This window comes from Epinephelus lanceolatus, chromosome 18 (genome assembly GCF_041903045.1).
Source record: "Epinephelus lanceolatus isolate andai-2023 chromosome 18, ASM4190304v1, whole genome shotgun sequence".
NCBI lineage: Eukaryota > Metazoa > Chordata > Actinopteri > Perciformes > Serranidae > Epinephelus > Epinephelus lanceolatus.
Genome location: NC_135751.1, coordinates 20,783,056 through 20,806,109, shown reverse-complemented (window position 1 = coordinate 20,806,109; position 23,054 = coordinate 20,783,056). Strand labels below are relative to the sequence as shown.

Below are 23,054 nucleotides of genomic sequence, written 5' to 3'. Positions count from 1 at the left end.
ACATCATAGATGAGTGCAGGTGAAGAAAGCAAACATTTTTATGTTACATTTTTGTTTCTATGACCTTCAGCGGACCAGAAAATAGCTGCACTGTGAAGAATTTCACTGTAAAACGGTAAAGTGTTGGCAGCAGAGATGCCAGCATGTTAGTTATTTTACCATGCAGATCTACTGTATTTTATCTTCACGGTATACTACAGAATATTGGATTTCAGTATTCAGCCTCAGAATAACTTTAGGTTTAACAGTAATTTCACAGCAGCCTATATGCCAGCATGTTACTGTTTATTTACAAAAGGTAGTAAAATCTGTGCTAACCGACCCCTGTAGCCAAACACCCACCTTCTTCTAATATCAAATCTTCCATTGCATTAGGAATAAGGGGCTGTTTTGAAGACTATGAATGTGACAGTGTATCTACGAGAGTGTAAAAATGACTGACGCTCTGAGGATAGGTGATCTCATGGTTTCCCATGTCACAGCATTCCTCTTATGTCAGTGTTACCACCTCTGGAGAAGAAGTAGGTCCTGTTCAGCATGTGTTTGAAAATGTTTTTTTTCCCATATATTGTTGTCTTTCTGATCACCAGTGTAAATAAAAAAGATTTGCACAAGTATTTTTTAAATACAAGATGCAAAACCAGTCTTGGAATGCAAACAGTGATCCTGCTGCTTGCTGCTGGCTTGGACTGCTCCTGCTGGTTATAAATAGTCCACAGAATATAGATATGCAGTTGGCTATGCCCAATGATCAGTTGACCCTGTGCGACGAAAGGCATCTTTGATCCTCTCCCAATCAGCATTTTCTTCGCCCTCCTCCTCCCACCACAAACCTCCTTGAGGTATTTTGGAAAACGATGTGGCTCATTCGGCACACAAACCTTGAACCGCACAGGCCCTGAAATAAACCTGTCTGTCTTTGTCATGGAGGTCAGAAAGAGAAAAGAATACCAGCCACACAGGTGGTCTTGGGGGGAGGGGGGAAGTGTTGGCATGTGGAGGCTTTTAATGGGACCATCACTGTGCAGCCAAGCGAGGGAAGAGCAGACAGGAGATGTGTCTTATACGTCTAATGAGAGCACATTGGCATCTGTCACTGGCTGTATGTGGCTGCCCAAGGTTACCAAGCTGGTGCAGAGCAAATCAGGCGACTTATATTTAGCCTTGCAAATGGCGCTGTATGGATTATGTCTTGGGGCTCTCCGGTTTCGTCTTCAGTGCGTTTTGTAGCATGAACGGGGGCTGTGGATCATGAAGAGGCTGCCATTCGGGTGAGGAGCAGGTCTACTTCATGTTAGACCAGCTCTCCCTCCACTCTCACCCCCACTCTCTCACATGGACACACTCAATCTGGGACAAAGCAAGTGTTTATGATCTCTCATACTTCTTCCTGGAGTAAGAGGGCTATTCAGAGAGTCAAAAAGACACCAAAGAAGACACGCTTGAGCTGGACTGACAGTTGCGTTGAGGGTGAGCAGGGGGCTGCTTCCCATAGCAGCAGAGGACAACCAGTGTGATCAGACATATCACAGATTACTCCACCAGGCTACTGAGATTTGGGATTAAACGGTATCATGGATGTACTTGCTTTAGAGGCAAAAAAAGAGGGTTCAGCAGAACCTGAGAAGAAGTCTTCAACAAGGCCAAAACCGAAACCTCCCAAAAAAGCCAAAAGGATTGTTTACTTTGAGGTGGAGATCGTGGATTTAAAGACTAAAGAGAAACTGCTGCTGCTGGACAAGGTGAGTGTGAAGATGATGAAGGGTTTCCGATTACACTCGCCCTTTTTATGTGTCATAATGGTTTTAGAAGACGGATAGTTCTTGCTCTAACAGGTGCATGACAAACACAGATATTTAAAGCTTCAGTAGGTAATTTTTTTTTTTAGCAAATATGGCAGAGGAGGTTATTTTTTACAACGGTCACTACATCCTGAGGATCGTACATGAAGCAGATAATCTGTGAAAAAATCATATTCCTCTGCGTCCTCATAGTGCTCCTAATGGCACATGTAAGAATCATAAATCAACCAATCAGAGCCAAGAAGTCTCTCACATAGTTGTCAATCATGTCAATCACTGCATCTGAGCTGCGGTCAAACTGTCAAACAAGGCAACTCTGCTCAAATATGAATCTATATTCTGTTACTGCATTTCCTATTTCTTACCTCAGATGTTTTCAGAAACATATTTCAGTGTACTGTTTAGCTGTGAAAATGAGAAAGTTTGACCTGTGGTAGGTTGGGCAATGCTTCGTTTTGGCTCGGCTGTTCAAAACATTGCGGCCAGGTCAAGAACTTTGCCATTTTACAGCTAAACAGTACACTAAAATATGTTTCTGAAAACATCTGAGATGATAAATACGCAATGCAGTGACAGAATCGTCAATCACTGCTCGTGAACTGCAGTCCAACTGTCAAACACAATGCTGATTAAATATGAATCAAGATTCTGTAACTGCATTGCCTATTTCTTGCCTCAGATGTTTTCAGAAATGTATTTTAGTGTACTGTTTAGTTGTAAAGTGACACAGTTTGTGACCTGGCCAAGCCAAAACAAAGCACTGCCCACCTGCAGTAGCAAACTTTCTCATTTTACAGCTAAGCAGTACACTAAAATATGATTCTGAAAACATTTGAGGCGAGAAATAGGCAATGCAAGTTGATGTACAGAGGTCTAGTTTTCTCTGAGACCATTTCAATTACAGTATTATCAAAGGTTATAATGGTATTTTTTCCCAATGCTGCCAAAATAAAACTGCCTATCCCAGCTTTAAGTCTGTGCTGGAAAACTTGAATGCCACAGCTTTTGTTATCAGTGAATCCCTTTTAAAGTTCAATTATTTAAACATTTCTGTCCTAAAAGTAGCACAAACACAGACTGTGCTCACTTTGCAGTGAAGTCAGAGGAAACATGTTTGTTTTAGCTCAAGAACTGCAGGGTCATTACTGTGAGCAGACGGGTAATTTTACAGATAATCATCTACTTCACAGGCGGCCAGTCAAGTACAGCCATTACGTTTCTATTGAGCGAGAGCTGTGGTTAGGAGGTGAGAATTCCCTCTTCGTCTCATAGGAATTTTCTGTTCCAGCTACGGTGCATGCCTGTGCTGCACTGGGCCAACAGGCAGGCGGGCAGGTCGACACACACATGGTTAGCGGCTTGTATAAACGTGCAGGGCCGTGTCGAAAAACGTTAGGGGTTGCATTGCGGATGAAAATGGCAAAATGCAAGTCTGACGAAATGTAAACTTCTGCAATGAAGATAGAAATACAGATACTTTTGTATTTTAAGTACTCCATGTCTTGTAAAATGACGTATGCCATATGTATGTCTGCACACTGATGCTTATTTTTGCATTTTGTTTGCAGGTGGAGCCCACTGCTACTGTTCTGGATATAAAAGCTTTGTTTCAAAAATCATGTAAGTTTAAGACAAATAATCTTTAATTTCATATCTATTCGTATTTTAATTTTCAAGCATTCTCAAGCATGTCAGAAGTAAAGCTCCTCTCCATTCCAACAGATCCAAAGTATTATCCAGCCAGACAATCCCTGCGTTTGGATCCAAGTGCGTTCTGCTTTTTACAATAAATTCTGCACATATCAATCTCAGCTGACTAACAGGTGTTGTGATGAAGTTATGTGATGCTCTCGGCTGTCATGTTTTTCAGAGGCCAAGTGTCTCAGGGATGAGGAGATTCTGCAGACACTTCCTGTGGGAACCACAGCCAGCTTTTACTTCACTGACCTAGGACCCCAGCTCACATGGGCGACCGTGAGTCCACACGTGCACAGACACACAATATGCAGGACCGTACAGAGGTCTTGCATGTTTTAGCCAATTAACAACACGCATGCTTCACAATACTGCAAGCTTGCTAAGTGTATAAGTAGATTCCTGCCTTCCACCTTCATTCCCTGTAATGAATATCACCTTTCCAAGATTTGAGGGTGGTATGTTTTGTCGCCGCTCCAGCATTCATGATTCTCTGAACAGCAGCCATTTTAATGCAAGACCTGATGGAACTGACAGGGTTTTTCAAGTCTAACTTGCATGCTTGCTTCTAGATGTGTGTATGTGCAGCTCATGAATGCAGCATTCATCAGCTGGCTGACAGGGAGAGAGGCTTGCCTTTAATAACAGTCACAAAGTGTACACCATTTGTACTTAATAGGCTGAAACATGCAAAACTGCCGGTATGGCCTTTTAAGATTCCTATACTTAAAATATAAACAGACACTCTCTCACCCACTCAGTAGCTTGAATATAAATATCAGCCCACAGTGACAGATAGAGGTGATTTGCTGTGGTTCATTTTTCTCTCGCCTCCTGCACCGCCTGTCCTCTGTCCGAGGACATATAATCTCACGGCCCAGTTTCTCCCAAAGGTGTTTATCCCCCCTGACCTCTCACTTGCCTTTCACTGTGCCTCTTTACTCACCCTTGCCCGCCCACTTCTCTACATTCCCTGTCCTTACCAGCCCTGACACATCCCCCCTGCGCCCTGCCAGGGTGCGGAATGATGCCACTGTGGGTGAAGTGCCCAAGCGGAGATCACCAGTAGCTATTGGTCAGGCATGCTGAGGCAGGGCTCTGCTAGAGGTGCTGATTCAGGGGTCGATTTCACCGTCAGCTGTGTTGCTACTCTTGATCATATCATTCGTGGAAAGCTGGTATTACAAGCTGCCTTAGCCGCTCATTTGCTCCACAGGCACATGTTGAATACCATTATTGTTACGTTGAATGATTGTAGAATGAGACGGACTGTTTTTGTTTTATGATTACAGCTTTGATATGTGGGTTGTCAGAGAAACTAGAGCCACACTGGTGTCAGCTGCACACTGTTCCTTTGGCAGAGGGTTTAGACTAACATAGCGCTGATCTAACAGGGAGAAAATATTTTTAGTTTCATGGGTTGGTGTATTTTTTATTAGAGAGGGTAGCTGTTATTGTAATTCTGTTCATGAATTCGTTCACGACTGCTGTGTTTGTGCTGTTTTGTCATGTTTCTCACTTCTGGTTGCAAGCCAAAAACAGGGTCTCTACAGCTATCAGCAACTTAAACGTAACGCTTTTTAAAGACATTTCAAGATAAATTTTAAACAAATATAAGACTATTTTTTACAGCATTGCAGGTAAGCATAATGGTACGTTTAGATGCAGAGGCAGGTTTTATGTAGGCACATGGTTATTAGAGTGAATTAGGTTAATCTATATTTTGCCACCAGTAAAGTGCAAGTACACAGTAAAATGACAGATTTGTACCATCAGAAATGCGGACCCTCATGCAGATGAGCTTAAAGGTCCAGTGTGTAGGATTTAGGGGGATATATTAGCAGAAATTGAATATAAAATAGTCGGTATGTTTTCTTTATTACCTGAAAATAAAAGTCATTGTGTCTTTGTTACCTTAGAATGAGCCGTGTAAATCTACATTGGGAGGGGGGGTTTTGTCCAAAGAGTCCGCCATGTTGCATCGCCATGTTTCTACAGTAGCCCAGAATAGACAAACCAAACTCTGGCTCTAGATAGGGCCATTCAGGATTTTGCATTGTCTAGTCAGCCACTGTTGTTAGTAGCCCCTCGGTTTAAATCACCTGCTCTGTTTATTTTGAAGCACAAGAGACATCTGCATATAATTCAGCTCCTGGTAAAACCCTCCTGACTGTCTGGATCTTAAGTTATCAGAGAAAAAATGTGCGCACACGTTGCTGGGCTAGTGGTCCATCTGTGACAAGCCAAACAGCATCAGAAAAACACTGATTTGTAACACGAAACTGCTTTATTCAGTATTTTTACCGGTTTAAATCACCTGGTCTGTTTATTTTGGACAGCAAGAGACCTCTGCATATAATTCGGCTCCTGGTTAAAACCTCCTGACCGTCTGGATCTTAAGTTATCAGAGAACAAAGGTGAGCACACATTAGCTGGTGCTGGACTAGTGGCCCGTCTCTGACATGCCAAACGGCATCAGAAAAACACCGATTTGTAACATGAAACTTCTTTATTCAGTGGTCGTACCGGTTTTAATCACCTGGTTTGTTTGTTTTGGAAAGGAAGAGACCTTTGCAGACAATTTGGCTCCTGGTAAAACATTCACAACAATGAACACTGAAGGAATCCAAACCGAGAGTTCACGTTTCTGCTGGTTGCAATCTGCAATCCTCGCTGCTAGATCCCAATAAATCCTTCTTTCCTTTAATGAAATTAAAAGATGAATGAATAAAACTAGATAAAATGTTTGTGGCAATTAAGACCTTGCCAATTCAAATTTAAGACGAATGACTTTTAAGTTGTAATATTTAAAAATGTAAGACGTTTTACAACTTTTCTTTGCATACTTCAGGTCTTCCTGTCAGAATGTGTCGGCCCGCTGGTCATCTACTTAATGTTCTACTTCCACCTTCCCTTCATCTACTCTCCGAAATATGACTTCACCAGCAGCAAGCACTGGGTGGTACAGTAAGTGTCAGCTTTCTTTCATGTTTTCAGGGATCTGCTGCGATGTTGCTGCAGTGTAATCACACAATCCCAGGCTTTGCACTGATGCCCCCTCTCAACATGACAAACACGAGTGAAGCGTATTGCTATGGTGACACTGAGTCAGGGCCAAGTGTAATGGACTGCAGTGAGGCGATGTATTAATCACAGCTAAATATGTTAAGTGTGTGTGTCCTGTTGCAGCTTGGCCTGCATGTGTCACTCCTTCCACTACATCAAGAGAATCCTGGAGACAATGTTTGTCCATCGTATCTCCCACGGGACAATGCCTCTCAGAAACATATTCAAGGCGAGTCAGCTGCATAATTTTGACCTTTGAGTGTGATGTATGGTTTATTATTATTTCATGCCACGCTCTTATTCTCAGAAATCTGAACCAAATGTATGTGGAGCCTTATCTTGACAGTATGACTTATTATAGTCTCTCCCTCTATTTCAGAACTGTGGCTATTACTGGTGCACTGCAGCTTGGATGGCGTACTACATTAACCACCCTCTCTACACCACACCCTGTAAGTGCTGACTGCTGCAATTCTCACTTTAACTCATCAGTCGAGGTTGACTGCCATCTTAATCCATTTCCCTGTGACACGTCCACAGATTACGGGCAGCAGCAGGTGAATACAGGACTTTACATTTTCCTGGTAAGTTTGAGATCTTTGTATATTCATAGCTCAGTAAAGGAATCTTCCAGACATTAAACCATCTATTGTTCAGTGAATATCATTGTATTTGGATGTCTTTATTCCTGCAGTTCTGTCAGTTAGGAAATTTTTCCATCCATGTTGCCCTTCGTAACCTCAAATCACAAGGTGAGCATTTTCTAACAAGGAATATAGTGTTGCAATTTTAAAAAAGGAGCCTACAGTGCAGGACATTACAATAGTTTGCTTGTTTTTACCCATCATATCAGGTTCAAAAACCAAGAAGATTCCCTACCCAACGAAAAATCCCTTCACATGGATGTTCTGGCTGGTCTCTTGTCCGAACTACACATACGAGGTAAGCTGTAAATCCACTCATACTGGAAATGGGAAAATAAAATGCTGTCTGGAAAACACAAAAAGGAAATGTTATATTAAAAAGGCCATAAATATGATGGATATCTACTCGATTTGACAGCTGAAGCTCACTTTAGCCTCCTGTGACCCTGCACCCTCATATGTGGACATTGCATTTTGGGTTTGCTGCACCTTACACTTCATTCTGCTTAACTTCGACCTGTTAGCCTCGTATGTGGACGTTTTTTTGTGCCATCTAGTGGAAGTAAAAGCAAAAAACACTTATCCATGTGAAAACAAGATGGCAGTGATCACAGCCAAGTCAGTCTGCAGCCGACCCTGACACATAAGTGCACAAGGTCCCAAACCTGATCAAAGTTTATGGTTGAAACTTGTTGATATGCGCTTAATAACATTTGTCGCTTTATATGGAGTACAAACTTGACCAATTTTAGCAATAGGAACAAGCTAAGCTAATTAGGAAGTACTCGTTTGGGGTCATTGGGACTTAAACCTAACCCATAGAGTTACAAAACATTAAACAAATGTTGCATTGTTTGCAGTTTTCTTTGTGCACAACAATGCTCAGGCATTGAAATAAACTGTTTTAAAATGTATTACACACTTTCAAAAAATAAACTTATTGTCTCCATATGAGGACTTTTTTTTAAATCCAAAACTACTAACTGTTAAAAGACAATGTTTTGTTTTTTATACTGATCAGTTCCTACTTTTCCCAAATAGTTAGGAGAAATTAAAAATGCACTCCAATGAGAAGCTCGGGTCTCAGGAAGTCAGAATACATATTTGAACAGAAAATGACCTGTGAATTTTGTCCCCAATCATTTTCTTGGAAATACATTAGTAACGGATTTTTACTCGGCCAGTATGAACCAGAGGTGTGAACTCGAGTCACGTGACTTGATGACTTTAGATCCCAACTTGACAAAATCTTCAGACTCGAAAATACTTGATACCTTTCCCTAAAGCCTAAAGTTTAATAAGTATGTTATTTAAAAGTGTGTCACAACTCAATTAATTTACCTTCATTTTCTGAATCAGCTATTCATTCGCAGTGAGTTGACACTTCATTCCCCAGATCCACTTTGTTTGAACCAATACGACAGCATCCAATCAAGTTGCAGGACAGAGTCATGAAGAGCTAACGTTACGTTACTGAGCACCAAATGGAAAAATTTAATTTCATTCATGTAGAAAAACTATGATTGATCAACAAAATTGCAATATGCAAAACGCAACACAACAACTTCCAATTAACTTTTTTTTAAACAAATAAATGCAAATTTTAAAAAGCAGACATGGTTTAGGACTCAAAACTCAAAGTTTAGGCCTAAGACTTGATTTGGGAGTTGCCTGTCTTGACTTGGGACTTGAGTACAACAACCTGAGTCTTACTTGTGACTTGCAAAACAATGATTTGGTCCCACCTCTGGTATGAACAGGAGGAATGATTTGAGCAAGCTAAACCTGTTTTAAAGTTCATATGAGCACGTCACTTTTTTGTTAAGAGACAACTCAAATTTTGAGCTTAGCCTTTAATGTTAAATTATTATGTCAATGTTCTTCTTCTTTATGACTAATAATTTGCTCGTAAGAACATTTCATTCAAGGTTTTTTTTGTCTCACCTTAGTTAAGTATCTTAGTTTAGTTATTAATCTTCCACATTTCAGTACTCAAACCCCGAAGGCAGCTGCTGTGTGCATGTGTGCAACCCAGCAGCACTAGTACACAGTGCCTTGCAATATGAGATGCACTATTGCTGCCATCTACTGGTTACCTCCTACACATGTATCATCATCGCACTGTGTGTGTGTTTCTGTGTATGTTTGCAAACTTCTTGCTCACAGCTGGGCTCCTGGATCGGCTTCACGGTGATGACCCAGTGTGTGCCTGTGGCTTTCTTTACTGTCGTGGCCTTCATCCAGATGGCTGTGTGGGCCAAAGGCAAACACCGCAGCTACTTAAAGGAGTTCAGCAATTACCCGACCCTGCGCTCCTCCATTCTCCCCTTCATCCTGTAGAGCCTGGCAGAAAAACGACGAACGCAACCCACATCCACCTTATCACTGATGGGCGCCTTCTTCAGGGCCTCTCCATCCACTTGATGTCAGGAAGTGTGTGCTGAGGTCAACAGCGTGGATGGAATTTGGTCATATGGACTCTGTGTAACATTTTCTGACATGTCCCTCCATAACAAGGAGCGGCTGCTGGGTGTTGGACTGGTGAATGCAGGACTGGCAGAGGAAGCCATCAGAGTTGAATGCAGCAAAGTCTTAATTTAATGTTATATGTGATCTTGAAGAGCAAGAAGACGAGAGATTATTTTGCTACTTTGGTAAGTTGTAACATGTTTGTTTGAGAGTGCTGTTTAGTTTTTCAGAATCGCATTATTGTCGTAGCGTTTGGCTTCCTGATCAGTGAAGTTTCCCACAGAGCATGAAAACTAAATCTCATTGTCAAACTGGTGTGCAGCCTGGAGCTGACAACTTTGTGGCCTTATGCAGTATTCTGATCTGACTGTGGCCTCCACACTGGTAATATCTTAAGGGGAAATTGTATGCCGATTCCCACGTTTTCCACTATGACAGCATGCACAGACACATGTCCTACAAGTTTAAGTCATCAAACCAACATCAACATACATTTTTCAACAAGACATTTTGAAATGTCACAGTAGGAAAAGCACAGGTGTGAATTATAAAATTAGTGATGGCTGAATTCCATTTAGCTGCTTTGATTTCAAAAAGAGGAGAAGTCACATCACGGCATACCAATGGGTATGACACACGTGCGGTAAAGTCTGGTCTGCACTTGCTAAAGGCTCAATAGCTGGCGTGCTATCATAGAACATGGGGGATGATTAATTCAGTCCACTGAGGCATTTGCAGCCAGCCTTGAGTCTGAATATTTTCCTACAAAAAGTAAAGACATGATGAGAATTACAATTCTGTGATCATAGAAAAAGTCTGTAATAAAAGACCATGAAGACATGCTTTCTATTTGCAAACGTTCTATTGTATATCGACCACCATCAAGTTGAGTGTACCCAAAAGTTCTGTCAGGCCTAGTGCACCCAAGGAGGCTAAAAACATGCACCCAGACAGCACTGTCTGATGTAACCCCACCAACACTGTAGTTCCAGTTACACTGCACACGTGTCATACCCCATAATCTAAGTGTTGTGCATGCTTACTCACTGTCATACTCACAGCAGGGACACTTTAATAGCACAGAACCATTTTTAGTGGTATTAGTTACACCGCAGACTGTAAAAATAATGGACGTAGCCACCCATTGGTTTGTCGAGTCATGTTTTGAGGCCTTGAGTTCGTCATTTTGGCCTCTGCCATGTTGTTTTTTGGAGCCAGGAGTGATCATATTTGGGTGACAGGCTGGAGCTGTGGAGGAGCGAGGAGTGGATCTGACTGAGAAGCTGAGGACACTATTGGCAGACAGCTTGTCACTCAGAGCAGCCAACCCTTAATTATGTGTAATTTTAAGCATTGATAAAATGTAACCGGGTGACTTGTATAAAAATTTACCCCTGTACAGTTGTCATGAAGTGGGAAATTAGTTATAGAGACCAAAATTGTTGTTTTGTACCAAGCTGTAAACATGTTTATCTCTGCTGTAAAGTTGGACATTTTAACATGGGTGTTTAAGGGGATTGACTGGCTTCTGGAACCAGACTTAAGTGGCTGTTAAAGAACTTTTTTTGGCACTTGCATGTTGGCTTCACTTTTTTATCCCCAGAGATTGCTGCTTAAGTAACGCCTGTGATTTTCCTACAATGACGAGTCAAAATGTCTGCTGTGACAAAGGCCAATCATGTGTCTAGCATAATGTTTCTGTGCATAGACCTTTTCCCACCCGATTATTTTCGTACTAATCTGGAGAATGGCTCAGATGCAAATACAGACTGAAACACCATTTGACTGTGCTTTACAATATCGGCAAAGGACATTAGAATAACACACTGAATTCACTGAATGCATTTCACAGAGCGCTGCATCGACTGAACCTTCACATTAAATGACGAACTTCGATGTTGTTTCTAAAAAATATCTTGCTGCAATTTTTCTGAGAGAGCATTGAGTGTTTAGAGGTTTTTTTTAAAACTGAATGTATTTACAATATTTGATCACTTGTCCTCACAAGGTTATGCCAACCCATTAAAACAACTGTTTTTAGCCAAATTACTGATGCGATGAGTGTAATAAACAAGAAAACAAGTGAGTGAACAGAGAGAGACACGAGCTTTATTTGCAACTCTGGAAGAAGAAGAAGTGTGAATGTTACAGATAAAAAGGGGAGGAGATACACGGGAGATGTGGACTACATCGTATGGAATGTTACAATCCAAGAGGCTGGTTTACATAAAAACACAAAGAGATGCCAGACAAATCATAAATGGATGATAACATGAAATATTGCATTTGATCGAGAAATCTGCTCCGTAAACAGGCACTGAGCAGCGGTATTCAATTTAAAACAATATATTCAGTATTACAATAACATTTCACAAAGTTTATTACTTTATTTTGTGTGTGTGTGAGTGTGTGTGTGTGTGTGTGTGTGTGTGTGTGTGTATGAAAGCCAATTCCATTAGGCTGCACATTTCCCTGGTCACGTCTATCTGCGATTGTTCCCCACAATGCAACTGTATTAAGTTGGACCACAGTCACATCTAATAGAAAAAGAAAGAAATACACATATTGCCTTGCCAGCAGGTAGTAGTAAATCATATTGGTTATATCTCTGTGAGACACTGAAGACATAATCCAACATCAGCAGCTATTGGTGGCATGATAAGTCAGGAATCAGGCGTGTGATGAAGATATGTAGATAGCCCGACTTTCCCAGCACTTTGATGATATTTAATGTAACAAAATCAAAGGAAAACTCACGACAGATGTGCTTTATGTTTATCTGTGTCACGTACAAACAGATCCTGGACTAACGGAAGGTGCCATTACAGATCGAGCGAGGATAAAGCGAGACATTTTAGATCCAACATGTTCTTGTGGACCCCAAACTCTTTGCTCGCAGCACTACGCAGTCATGTGTCCGTGGGTACAGTTGCCCACAGGTGGTCCACTAGGTGGAAGGCTCAGTCCATTCAATGGCTGCATCATCCATCTTTTCCTCTTGCCATCCACTTTTAAACACACTCTGAATGTACCAGTCTGTTCCCTTAATGACGCAATCGAACTGCCACGTGGGTGAAATGAGAACCATTTGAAAACCAAAGACCATAATGAGAGGTAGGATGACTGTCTTTCAGTTTCTGGTCATTCTCACAGTGAAAGTTGATTCCACCGCAGCCATCGCCGCCCCCCCACTCACCCTCTACATATTCTGTATATGAAGGTGGGTGGAAGGATCTAGATGGGAGAGAGGGCACTGCATGCACGTTTGGGTCGATGCAGCATTGTCTGTCTGTCTGTCATGTGAATTATTACCACTTCAGAGGTCTTCGTATTCCAGGAAGTGGGTCCTCTGCAGCACCTTCACATGGCGCTCGTAGATTTTGAGGGCAGGGCCGAGTCGAATGGACAAGCCAGTCAACACGTCGCTGCGCTGCATTAGGAGAAGGGACTTCCCATCAATTTCCTGTTGGAGAGACCTCAATTAGTCATCCACGTGGCATTTTCTGAAGGCTTAATATCCTTTAATATAACGTGTTTTATATGACCATCAGCACACACTGTAGAAAGTTAAAGTAGCTGTTGAAGCCCTTTTAAAAATGTCTTAAATCTGGTGTTTTTCCCTGTCACATTAAGGCAGAGTTTTCTTTTCTAGCAGCCTTTACCACACAGCTTAGTGTACACAAATAAATTGATACAGGTCACAGCATACACTGCTTTCAGACTGTCCAACACACTTACTATGAACTGGCTGCAAAACTGCACTGGGTGATGGGATATGTGTGGTTTTCAGTGTACATATAGTGCCCTCTGTGGCAGTTTTGCAGTAGTGCACTGACCTGTGTTCGAAACGCCACAGCCTGCTCTGGAAAGCCTGCAGCTGAGAAGTAACTGGCCACATCTGCTACAGTCCACTGCATTAAGTTCTGGCTCATGGTTTCCTTCTTCACAGAGCTGGAGGAAGATCAGACAGAAAAGAGTCAGAGTCATAACCACAGAGTGACCTTTCTTCTGCAGGTACTGTCTTGTTTTGTTGTTTTCTATTCATGTGGCCTTCTGTGTGTTGAGTAATTCTTTAAAACATGAGATTGTGCCTCAGAAAAATGTACTCATTATTAAAGACGATTACAGAAAAATAAAAGTCAAGAGCGTGTAAAATAATTGTAGAAAGAGAGGGAACGTGATTGCAGGAGTTTGCTAAAATGCATTTTTAGTGGAGAGTGTAATGACTTGTTTAATAACAGAATACTCACACTTCATCAACTTTGCCACCGTTCAGAAGGCTGTCCTCGGCTGCTGTGAAGGAGGATATATCTATCTTGTTCTTTAATGTACCTGTGAACAAAATGGAAGCAAAGTTATTACAAATGCGCTGCAAATATTACCACTAATTTAATGGATGTCATGACATGCTCCGGGAGAACCCCCGACTGCAGGCTGTCTGCAAGTGCTCCCTAAAATACAATGCAGAGCTGATTTCACTGATTTTCTGTCAAAGTGACAGTTTGACAACATGTGGGAGAAACACTTCAGTATTCTGGCTTGTCCTAGAAAGTGAGAACACACAACAGTGCCAAAGAATGTGAACATTTCGGAATCAAAATATTCTGCGGTTGTTAATTTCACATCAAAACCAATTACTTCTCACCATATCAACATCCAACACCCAATGAGTGACTATGGGAAATGGGCAGTTAAAGGGGAGTTCATAAGCTGAATGACTGTGATGGCACACTAACAACAACTACCACTTCTAGGTAAATAACTGGTACTCGTCTTCAATTACAGAGATGATGATGATGATGATGATGATGATGTGTGTTACGGAGTAGGTTAGATGAGGAGTATAGCCTATTTAATATCCAAGACTGTTGTTTACTTATCTATATAATTTATTCATTCATAACCATAACCAGTCACAGGGGGGCGGGGGGCTGGAGCCTATCCCAGCTGACATTGGGTGAGAGGCAGGGAACACCCTGGACAGGTCACCAGACTATCACAGGGCTGACACATAAGAGACAGACAACCATTCATGCTCACATTCACACCTACAGGCAATTTAGAGTCAACAATTACATGTCTTTGGGAGGAAGAAAGCCGGACAACACCCAAGCTGACACGGGGAGGACATGCAAATTCTGCACAGCACCCGCACCCACCCCAGGTTCAAACCAGAAACCTTCTTGTTGTGAGGCGACAATGCTAACCACTGTCCCACCGTGACAGCTGATAGGCCACATAGATATGGAATATTTAAAATGCCTAAATTAAACAATGTATCTATGTTAATGATTGGAAATTAGTTTGGGATAGTCGTTGACAATTTCATTTTTTAAACAAGACATGTAGGATTAACTGATGGAGGCAGCAGTAGCCGAGCAATTTACGTGTTCTGCAAAGTAAAATGACGATGTCAATGGAGTCCGAGGGCTTCGAGATAAAGACTACAGTTCCCCGTCAGGAAAGGTTGCCTGACAGTAAGATAAAGTTGTTAAAATATTCTAGGTATGGTGGGCTTTCTTAGGCGGCTAAAAGCTAACCAACTGAGGCAGAGTTTGCTCAGCGCTGTTTCATTTTATGCTCGTGACGCAGGGGTTTTCTACTCGCAAGTTACTGTAAATAAACACTGTGATTTGGTCTATAAGAAGAAAGAAAGAAGGGTTCTGACCATGGTTCTAACTTTTTCCAATTCTGCAACAATGTGCAAAATAAAATTCAACAAAACTGTAATTGAAATGATCTTTCTGGCGTTTTAAATGTGCACTATCATCTCCCTGACACTGAATGGTGTGATGTTGAACCAACAGCAGCAGCAGAGTCGGGATGAAATGGAGGTGATGCTTTCTCCACGGTGCTGGTATGCCACACTGAGGCTTTTACAGTCACGGTACAGTATGTTTTCCTATTAGAGTTCGTTCACGGTTCAGTACAGTGTTGATACAGCAGCTTTACTATACAGTACCAGCCCACTGTCACAAGATGCTGGCAGGGCTGTGTTCATGCATGTGATGCCTAACAGGGACAAAACCCTAATTTTAAGGTGAATACTGCTCCCGCTAGCCAAACCATATTTAAGTACAGTATATGGTGGCATGGCTCTTGTGTGGTGGTAAAAAACATTTTAGTGTTGTTTATTTCTGTTGTGCCAGGTAAGTGATTTGCTTGGAAGTCTCTAGGTAATGTCTGACTAAGGAGGGAAAATCTATAACCACTTCTCTTGCATTAAAAGCCAGAAAGTCACACAAACTCTGCAAACACACGCATTCTGCTGGGAATCAAACCCTGTGTCTCTGAGGTGATGGATAGGAACTTTACCCTAACTTAAGTCCATACAAAAATCTTTTTTATGTGGCCTTGTCTGTCAGCAACCCCAGACATACCATAAAATATGAACAAGATCATTTCTGAATTATTAAGAGCCATCTGTAAGCATACAGCAACAGCTCTGACAGCCATTTTATGGACAGCTTTTAGAAACCCTCTGCAGCTGTGTGTTTAATTACATGGTCATGTGGTGATTTTTCTCAACTGAAAATCCTAATGCATCAATTTCAGAACTGAATCCAACTCTATCAAGTCTGCCAGTTTCCACCTCTACAAGCCAAGCTGGTAACAGTGCAGTGTTGCATGAGGGCTGCATGTTTTGAGCAACAACTTTGAACAGTCACCACCTGGATTTGGAAGGGAGCTGGACAAGCTTGTAAGGCATTCAAAACATTTTGAGCAGGCCTCGAGGCAAGCACTAGTCAAAAAGGCCAAATTACCCAAACAGCCCGAGCGGTACTTGAAACATAAGCTGTCATAGAGTGCTGCGGGGATGATGTTTGTTGTAGGCCATTGGGAAGGTTAGCGTCGGCCTGGTTCCCTCTTGAAAAAGCCAAAGGAATTTTTCCATTGGATTTTGGATTACTGCAGGAAATAAGCTCCATGGCAAACAAAAGTTTATGAGACGTACATGTTTTGTTCTGCAAGATAATCATCACAAATGAACACCACTGCTGATCTTGGGCTCTGAACAAACTACACCAGTGGTTCCCAACTGGTGGGTTGCAGTCCAAAAGTGGGTCACAGGTCCATTCTGAATGGACTGCAACTAACTTGTCGATGTGTCAAATTTGTAAAAACACACTTTGATTTTAAAGGCAATGTATGTAAGAATGTGGCCGAAACGGTTACTGCATTCAAATTCAAAATACTGCCGCGAGTGGTGTCCCGAGGTTGCTGGACAGCGGCACGCTGGAGACTGATTTGTTTGCCCACGGGCGGCTGCTGTGGCAGGGCTGCATCGCCGCATCCTTGATCTTCGGTTTTCCAGCAGACCGTTCGAGCAAGTCCGGCTTCTCTGCTGCTAACGCTGCTGCCAGGATACAGCTGAGGAGGAGCCGGCTGCTAATGCTATGTACCGGGACACTGCTAATGCTGCTGCCGGGATACAGCTGAGGCGGAGCCAGCTGCTAATGCTATGAACCGGGACACTGCTAACACTGCTGCTGGGATACAGCTGAGGCGGAGCCGGCTGCTAATGCTATGTACTGGGACACTGCTAACGCTGTTGCCGGGATACAGCTGAGGAGGAGCCGGCTGCTAATGCTATGTACTGGGACACTGCTAACGCTGTTGCCGGGATACAGCTGAGGAGGAGCCGGCTGCTAATGCTATGTACCGGGACACTGCTAATGCTGCTTGCTGTGCTGCTGTAGCTCAGTCGTAACTGTAACTGATGCTGAGACTCTACTGACTGCATGACTGGTAGACGGCGGTGGGTGGCGCAACAGTCCAAAACACAAATTCAAAACATAAACATGATTTGCAGACTGTAAAAATGTTTTTTAAATGCGAATATTCTGGCTGTACTATTGTTGTCGGTGTGATCAGTATCTTAAATGAACATTATTCCGCAGTCTCTGTGACATATTAGGAGGATTTACGACTATTTGCTTTAGATTTCTTACATATAGCTCCTTTAAGTACGGTGAATTTTCTCCACAGAGCTTTTATTTTGAAGTGCCATTTCCTGCTGTAGAGTGAGTGACTACCTGACAGAGACAGCAAACTAGCTCGACAACATGGCCAACTGAATATATGAAACTGTGTGGACCTTGAACTAAAGACTAAGGAGAAATCTGGACCCCGTGGCTGGACCAGACAGAAACCACTGAACTACACTGACTTAACGTCACCACCACAACGAGGCTGTCAAGCTGCGTTCTGCATGGAGACGTTCTGTAGTCTCATTTAGCCACCTGATAGCAACAGCCTTTTTAAAGACACTTAAAAGCTTCAAAATTCACGAGTGGGGTATTTACTGACATATTTTATGTCATAGAGCAATATGTAGAAATCTCTCAAGCTTGTGTTAAACACAGACCTTATTTTAGACGTCTAACCAAAAACCCATTCAAGAAACTGACTGACTTCGAGACAAGGGAACTCATTTCTGTGTTTATGACTTATTCATGCAACACTCTAATACTTAACTCCCATAATGTGTGTGTTTTCTTATAAAGTGTGGACTAGTGATTGATTTATTCCCTGCAAAAAGACGCATGCTACACAGCAGCTTTAAAAACAACAACTGAGACATATGTTACTCACAGTTGTCAGATGGCAAAGACAGTGCCTGTGGTCTCCCATCGGATACATTCTTGGTCTCATCCTGTTGGCCACACGAAACACAACAAAACAAATTAAATATGAAAGCGTCAGGTGTGAAGCGACAAGATCAAAGAAGCAGGGGAGAGATGTATACAGGTGGTGTTGTTTGTCACAAAAATATTCAAGGACAATTACCGGCCCCGCTGCATAGTCTGGCACTAACTGGTCAGATGAAAGGCCACTATCCACCGCCTTGCCTCCATCTTCTTTCTTCACATTGTTCTTCAAAGTGCAGGGACTGGTGGCTGGAGACGGGGTTGCTGGCTTCGTGGCTGCTGCTAACAGAGAGAAAGAACAATTTACTGACTTTATTATTGGCAAATTCGGGTGCTAATAAAAAACTAATGCAGCTGAAAATTCTTTTATGTGTGGTTTTTAACACTGTTCATTAAAACCTGAATAACTGGTACAAACAAGCTGATGGATGACTGCACTTGTTTGACGACATCATGAAGCCATGGAAATGTATGCAATCTAGCTTATATTAACTGAGACGTTTCTACTGTCAACACCCATCCAGCATCCCTATTTCACATCCAATGCAAAACTGAGCATAAATCTTGCATGTGAAACAATATGCCAGTGCTCCATAAAGCCGGGTGCGCATATTTGACTGTGTCTAGCAGTGTGAATACCTTTGTCTCTCTGCATTCCTGGGTGCTGGCGCTCTGCTGGGCAGACAGCAGAATGATAGGCCCAGTCATTGTGTGTGAGGGCCCTGGGGCTGGAGGGGGGCAAGGAGCTGGGCCTCACACCAGCCTTCTGGAAAGAGGCACAGTCCAGACCTGAGCCAGGGCTGCAGACGGGGCCGGGGCCAGGCCGAGTGCCAGAGGGGGAGCAGGGGGCAGAGGCGGCTCGCACAGAGGCACAGTGCACGGCGGCATCTTCATACGGGCGGCCAGGAGAGGGTCCGTCCTGCCCGTCCCGGCTCTCGTCGGCCCCCTCTTCGTCTGCATTGCTGTCTGTGTCTATTGCCATAGAGGTGTCAGCCTGCAAAACAGACAACATATAATTTCCTTCTCATTGTGTTTTGTAATTGTGATCCCCAATGATTATGATTTAATATTGAAATCAAGTGTGTCATGATCTTTGCTTGGATCAATGGGGCATGAGGGGATTAAACATATTTAACTACCACCATCAACAATTAAGTTCATTATCTGACAACAACTTAAAAAGCAGGGCAGTCCAACGAGGCTACAAGGGATTGTTGCCACGACTGAGTACTAATTGCAGGCTGAGCGTGTCACATGAAAACACGCTCGTACAGATGTCGCAATGTGACCGCTGTGGTGGTAAATTATTGCCTTTGACTGCTTTCGTCCCTTTCTGCGGTGCAGCGTTCACTCCGCAGACACACTGAGCCCCCTTCAACCCACAGACGCGTTTCCACGCAATTAAACAACTGACTGTAATGTTATGTGACTGCACACAAGTAGTTATACGCACTCATTCCTGTCGTTGGGGGGTTTTGTCGACGGCGCTCTGAGTAAAAAATTACCTTGTGTGCGACTGCGTGTGCAAGACCCAGCAGTCGAGCACAAGAGCGCACTAAAGCCCGCCCCGCTCCTGAGAGGAGAGCCGCTTGTACGGCATTCACCCATCGCACTGCATTTCACATAACTTTCACCGAGACACGGTGACAAAAACAACATGCCCCCGCGGAGGATCTCGATCCGGCACGATTTCCATGTCGGCTCACACTGAAAAGCAGCCGATGTGCTCGGTGCGTCCCGGTCTTTACAGGCCTTTCTTGATTGGTAATTCTGACACACGGGGAGTACAGAAAGGGCCGATGGGAGGCGTTTTAGGCTTTCCTCAAATTTCCTCCAAAGTGCGCATGGAGTTGGGAGCCGCGGTAAAGACCTCGCCATTGTGTCTGTGCTCTTTAACGGAGCGCTTCCCGGGGCCGAGCCACGGCAAGGCACACCACAGATAAAAAAAAAAAACCGAGCTTTAACTCGACGCAGCATTCCGATCACAAAGAGCATCAGTCGCCTCCTTCACCAGCCTACTTTGACTTTGCACCGGGTCAACGATTTACAGTGCAAGCGACAGATCAGAAAGAGTAACGCAAATGAGTCCGTTATCGGACACGTCACTGTCTCCATTTGACCCTCGTATATCCAGGTAAAACCCGGATAACACGCTCCGGGGGCAGCCTGCACAAAGTAATCAAACGCATTCGTTTTTGCAGCGACGCACACGCCTTTCAGGAGAACAAAGTCAATTTGATCTCAGCTTAACCCAAATCGGATAGGGCATCCGCCAGCTATAGCGCTGGACGAACAGTTTGCGGTCGCTTCACGTTAGTTCAGCTCTCACAGTGCAACCGGCTCCATATTTCATTACTTTGCAGCGATGTGTTCTCGTCTGAAATACTCCCAACAAACAGTTGCCAGACACGGAGAAGTGATGCCATTGCTGCACGGGACGAGAGAGGCCATAACAGGCAACACCAAGCGTTAGACGTGACCGGTCTCGGCTGCGTGTCCGACGATGGATCCAGGGGTTCGACTTATGCACTGCGTCGGCAATCGTGCATCGCTCGGAAAACAGACGCAGTTTGCACAAATTAGCTGCATGTGTCTGCGCGAGGAGTACTTTGGCACCGATAGCAATCGATTTGGTGGCTGTTCCACGGGGCAAAACATAGTGATGTGCATGTGTTAAAGTGCAGACGGAGAGGGGTGAAATGTCGTCGCGGGGAGACAAGATATGTGTCAGCACACAGCTCTGGTGATATTTGGGATTTTGCCTGTGCTCGTCAACAACCCAACAATGTCCCACCGTCCCCCATCAGGCTCCAACATCCGCGGTGTTTGAGACTTTTTTTTCCCTCACCCACTCCCACATATACAAGTCTGTGACAATGAAAACACACACTTCCACTACAAGCTTTCAAAATGAAACCCTAACAGGCAAGCAAGTATGTGGATGCTTTTATTTTGAAAGTGGATTCAACCAACTTCCGGGCTGCGGCTAGTCCTCTGTTGCTAGCTTAGCAGAGTCCTCCTCCCCTTCGCTCAGCACCGAGTTTGGGGCTCGAAAAGCGCTTTCTGCTCCCGATAATGGTGGCTCGGGTTGTTGCGGACGGGCAGCGACGGTGCAACTTTTCCTGTCTTGTATTTATGCGCTAAAATCGACCGTTAAAAGTGCGCAGCAACCGGCGCTATGCTAAATATGCCACACTCTGACTACACGCGCACCTTCTGTTGTTTTTTTTTTTTTTCGTCTCCACCTCGGCAGCGCTCGAGCGAGGTCCAACCGCCGCTCCCCGTCTGCGGCAGTTTTGGGTGCACTTGCAAATCACTCCCCTCACCACTCCCCGTGTACACGCAAAAAACACGCGTTTGTGTCTTTTAAACCACACACCACCCGTGCCTGGCGTTCACCTCCACCTGTTAATGTACTAAGACGTGATGACAATGAGATGTGAGCTCATGAAACATGCCTCCAAGCATCAACCTCCACCACATACCTCCAAATCCTCCTCGTCCTGGTCCACGGGACCGAAAGCGCTGTCCCCGTTGCTTAAGTCAGAGTGACTGGCTTCTTCCACCGCGCTCCTTCTCGCAGCCGTCGTTAACGTTACATCGTCTTTTTTTCTGCTTCTCCGCTGAACCTTGGCGGCGTTCCGGTACGAGATAGAGCCCTTGTAGTTAACTTTGAGCACGGTTTGTTCCTGGATCAGTTTCTCCAGTTCTGCGCAGGTTCGGTCGGGCTCGGACCCGTGTCGTCTCCGGACCATTCGGCAAATCCTCTCCAAGTCCGGCCGGGCTTTTCGCGACCGCAGCGAGTCGATAGTGTCCAGGATCCACTCGCGGTACTTGGGTTCAGACATCTTTTTTTCCCCCTGCTCGCTCGGTTCTCTTTCTTCTTGCTTTTTCTTCTTACCTTGGTGCGTCAACCTCGTACGTTACACACGGTGCTTTTTTCGCGAGCCGCGGTCCGAGCCCAACTGAGAAGCGGAAACCTCGCTGTACGCCTCCTGCGTTTGCGTGTGCGCTTAAGGTGGACCGACGGAGTTCCAAACCAAACTTTCACCCGACAGGGTTTAAGGTGGAATTTGCAGTCCTGGACGGGGACGAGCGCGCGCACCCGGGGCCCCATGTGCGCCAGGCCATTATGGGCGCAAAAGGTGGCCATTCGTGACGCCAATTTTTGGTGTAGTTAGTGAAGCTTGTTCACATGTTGTGCATCTGTAGCTTCACAAGATCAGTTTAAGTAACCAAAGGCGTAGCTGAGAATTTTGACCCCCACGTGTTGCCCTACCAAGAGATCAAGCCATGACAGAATTAAGTAGACAATAAAAGTCGGTAAATAATTAAAAATATATATAAAAAAGAAATAAAAATGAATGCAGCATTATGTACATATTTTTTTTAATAATTTTATGTTAATATATATATATATATATATATATATATATATATTATCGTATTTTTGTACACAGATTTTTTGTGTGTGTTGTATGCAATGGACCTCTCTCTGTCCTCAGTCATTATTATTATTATTATTATTATTATTATTATTATTATTATTATTATTATCATCATCATCATCATCATTATAATACTGCTTTATTAAATCCAATAAAAATGATATATTTTTATATATATATTTTATATATTTTTATTTTTATTTATTTTCTATATGTATATTTTTTTAATTATTTTCATTTTTATTTATTTATTTATTTTTTTATTATTATTTTTATTTA

At 43.3% G+C, this 23,054-nt stretch overlaps 2 protein-coding genes across 3 annotated transcripts; one reads left to right on the top strand and one right to left on the bottom strand.

Moving 5' to 3' along the window:
* Positions 1–1,219: 1,219 nt before the first annotated feature.
* tecra (trans-2,3-enoyl-CoA reductase a) lies at positions 1,220–11,767 on the top strand. Its single transcript, XM_033645013.2, has 11 exons — positions 1,220–1,742; positions 3,371–3,422; positions 3,525–3,569; positions 3,673–3,776; positions 6,349–6,464; positions 6,687–6,792; positions 6,943–7,015; positions 7,104–7,147; positions 7,258–7,315; positions 7,417–7,505; positions 9,374–11,767. The coding sequence occupies exons 1-11, from the start codon at positions 1,575–1,577 to the stop codon at positions 9,545–9,547; spliced, it is 1,029 nt and encodes a 342-aa protein (XP_033500904.1). The 5' UTR covers positions 1,220–1,574; the 3' UTR covers positions 9,548–11,767.
* On the bottom strand, positions 11,764–22,306 carry samd1a (sterile alpha motif domain containing 1a). 2 transcript variants are annotated; one of them, XM_033645011.2, is made up of 7 exons: positions 21,813–22,306; positions 18,967–19,321; positions 18,467–18,609; positions 18,272–18,332; positions 13,927–14,008; positions 13,513–13,627; positions 11,764–13,139 (listed from the first exon to the last, which is right to left on the bottom strand). In XM_033645011.2, exons 1-7 carry the CDS (start codon positions 22,173–22,175, stop codon positions 12,993–12,995), a joined length of 1,266 nt encoding a protein of 421 aa, XP_033500902.1. In that variant the 5' UTR covers positions 22,176–22,306; the 3' UTR covers positions 11,764–12,992. The 2 variants fall into 2 exon arrangements, with proteins under 2 accessions (XP_033500902.1, XP_033500903.1); XM_033645012.2 differs by having other exon boundaries at positions 18,467–18,606.
* Between the last annotated feature and the right edge of the window lie 748 nt (positions 22,307–23,054).

Excerpts from the sequence above, each read along its gene's own strand:
- samd1a (XM_033645011.2), bottom strand. The coding sequence starts at position 22,175 with ATGTCTGAACCCAAGTACCGCGAGTGGATCCTGGACACTATCGACTCG. Across the intron at positions 18,610-18,966 it reads AGGAATGCAGAGAGACAAAG|CAGCAGCCACGAAGCCAGCA; the intron begins GTATTCACACTG and ends TCTCTCTGTTAG. Across the intron at positions 18,333-18,466 it reads CAGACTATGCAGCGGGGCCG|GATGAGACCAAGAATGTATC; the intron begins GTAATTGTCCTT and ends TGTGGCCAACAG.
- tecra (XM_033645013.2), top strand. The coding sequence starts at position 1,575 with ATGGATGTACTTGCTTTAGAGGCAAAAAAAGAGGGTTCAGCAGAACCT. Across the intron at positions 3,570-3,672 it reads ATCCCTGCGTTTGGATCCAA|AGGCCAAGTGTCTCAGGGAT; the intron begins GTGCGTTCTGCT and ends CATGTTTTTCAG. Across the intron at positions 7,506-9,373 it reads GTCCGAACTACACATACGAG|CTGGGCTCCTGGATCGGCTT; the intron begins GTAAGCTGTAAA and ends TCTTGCTCACAG.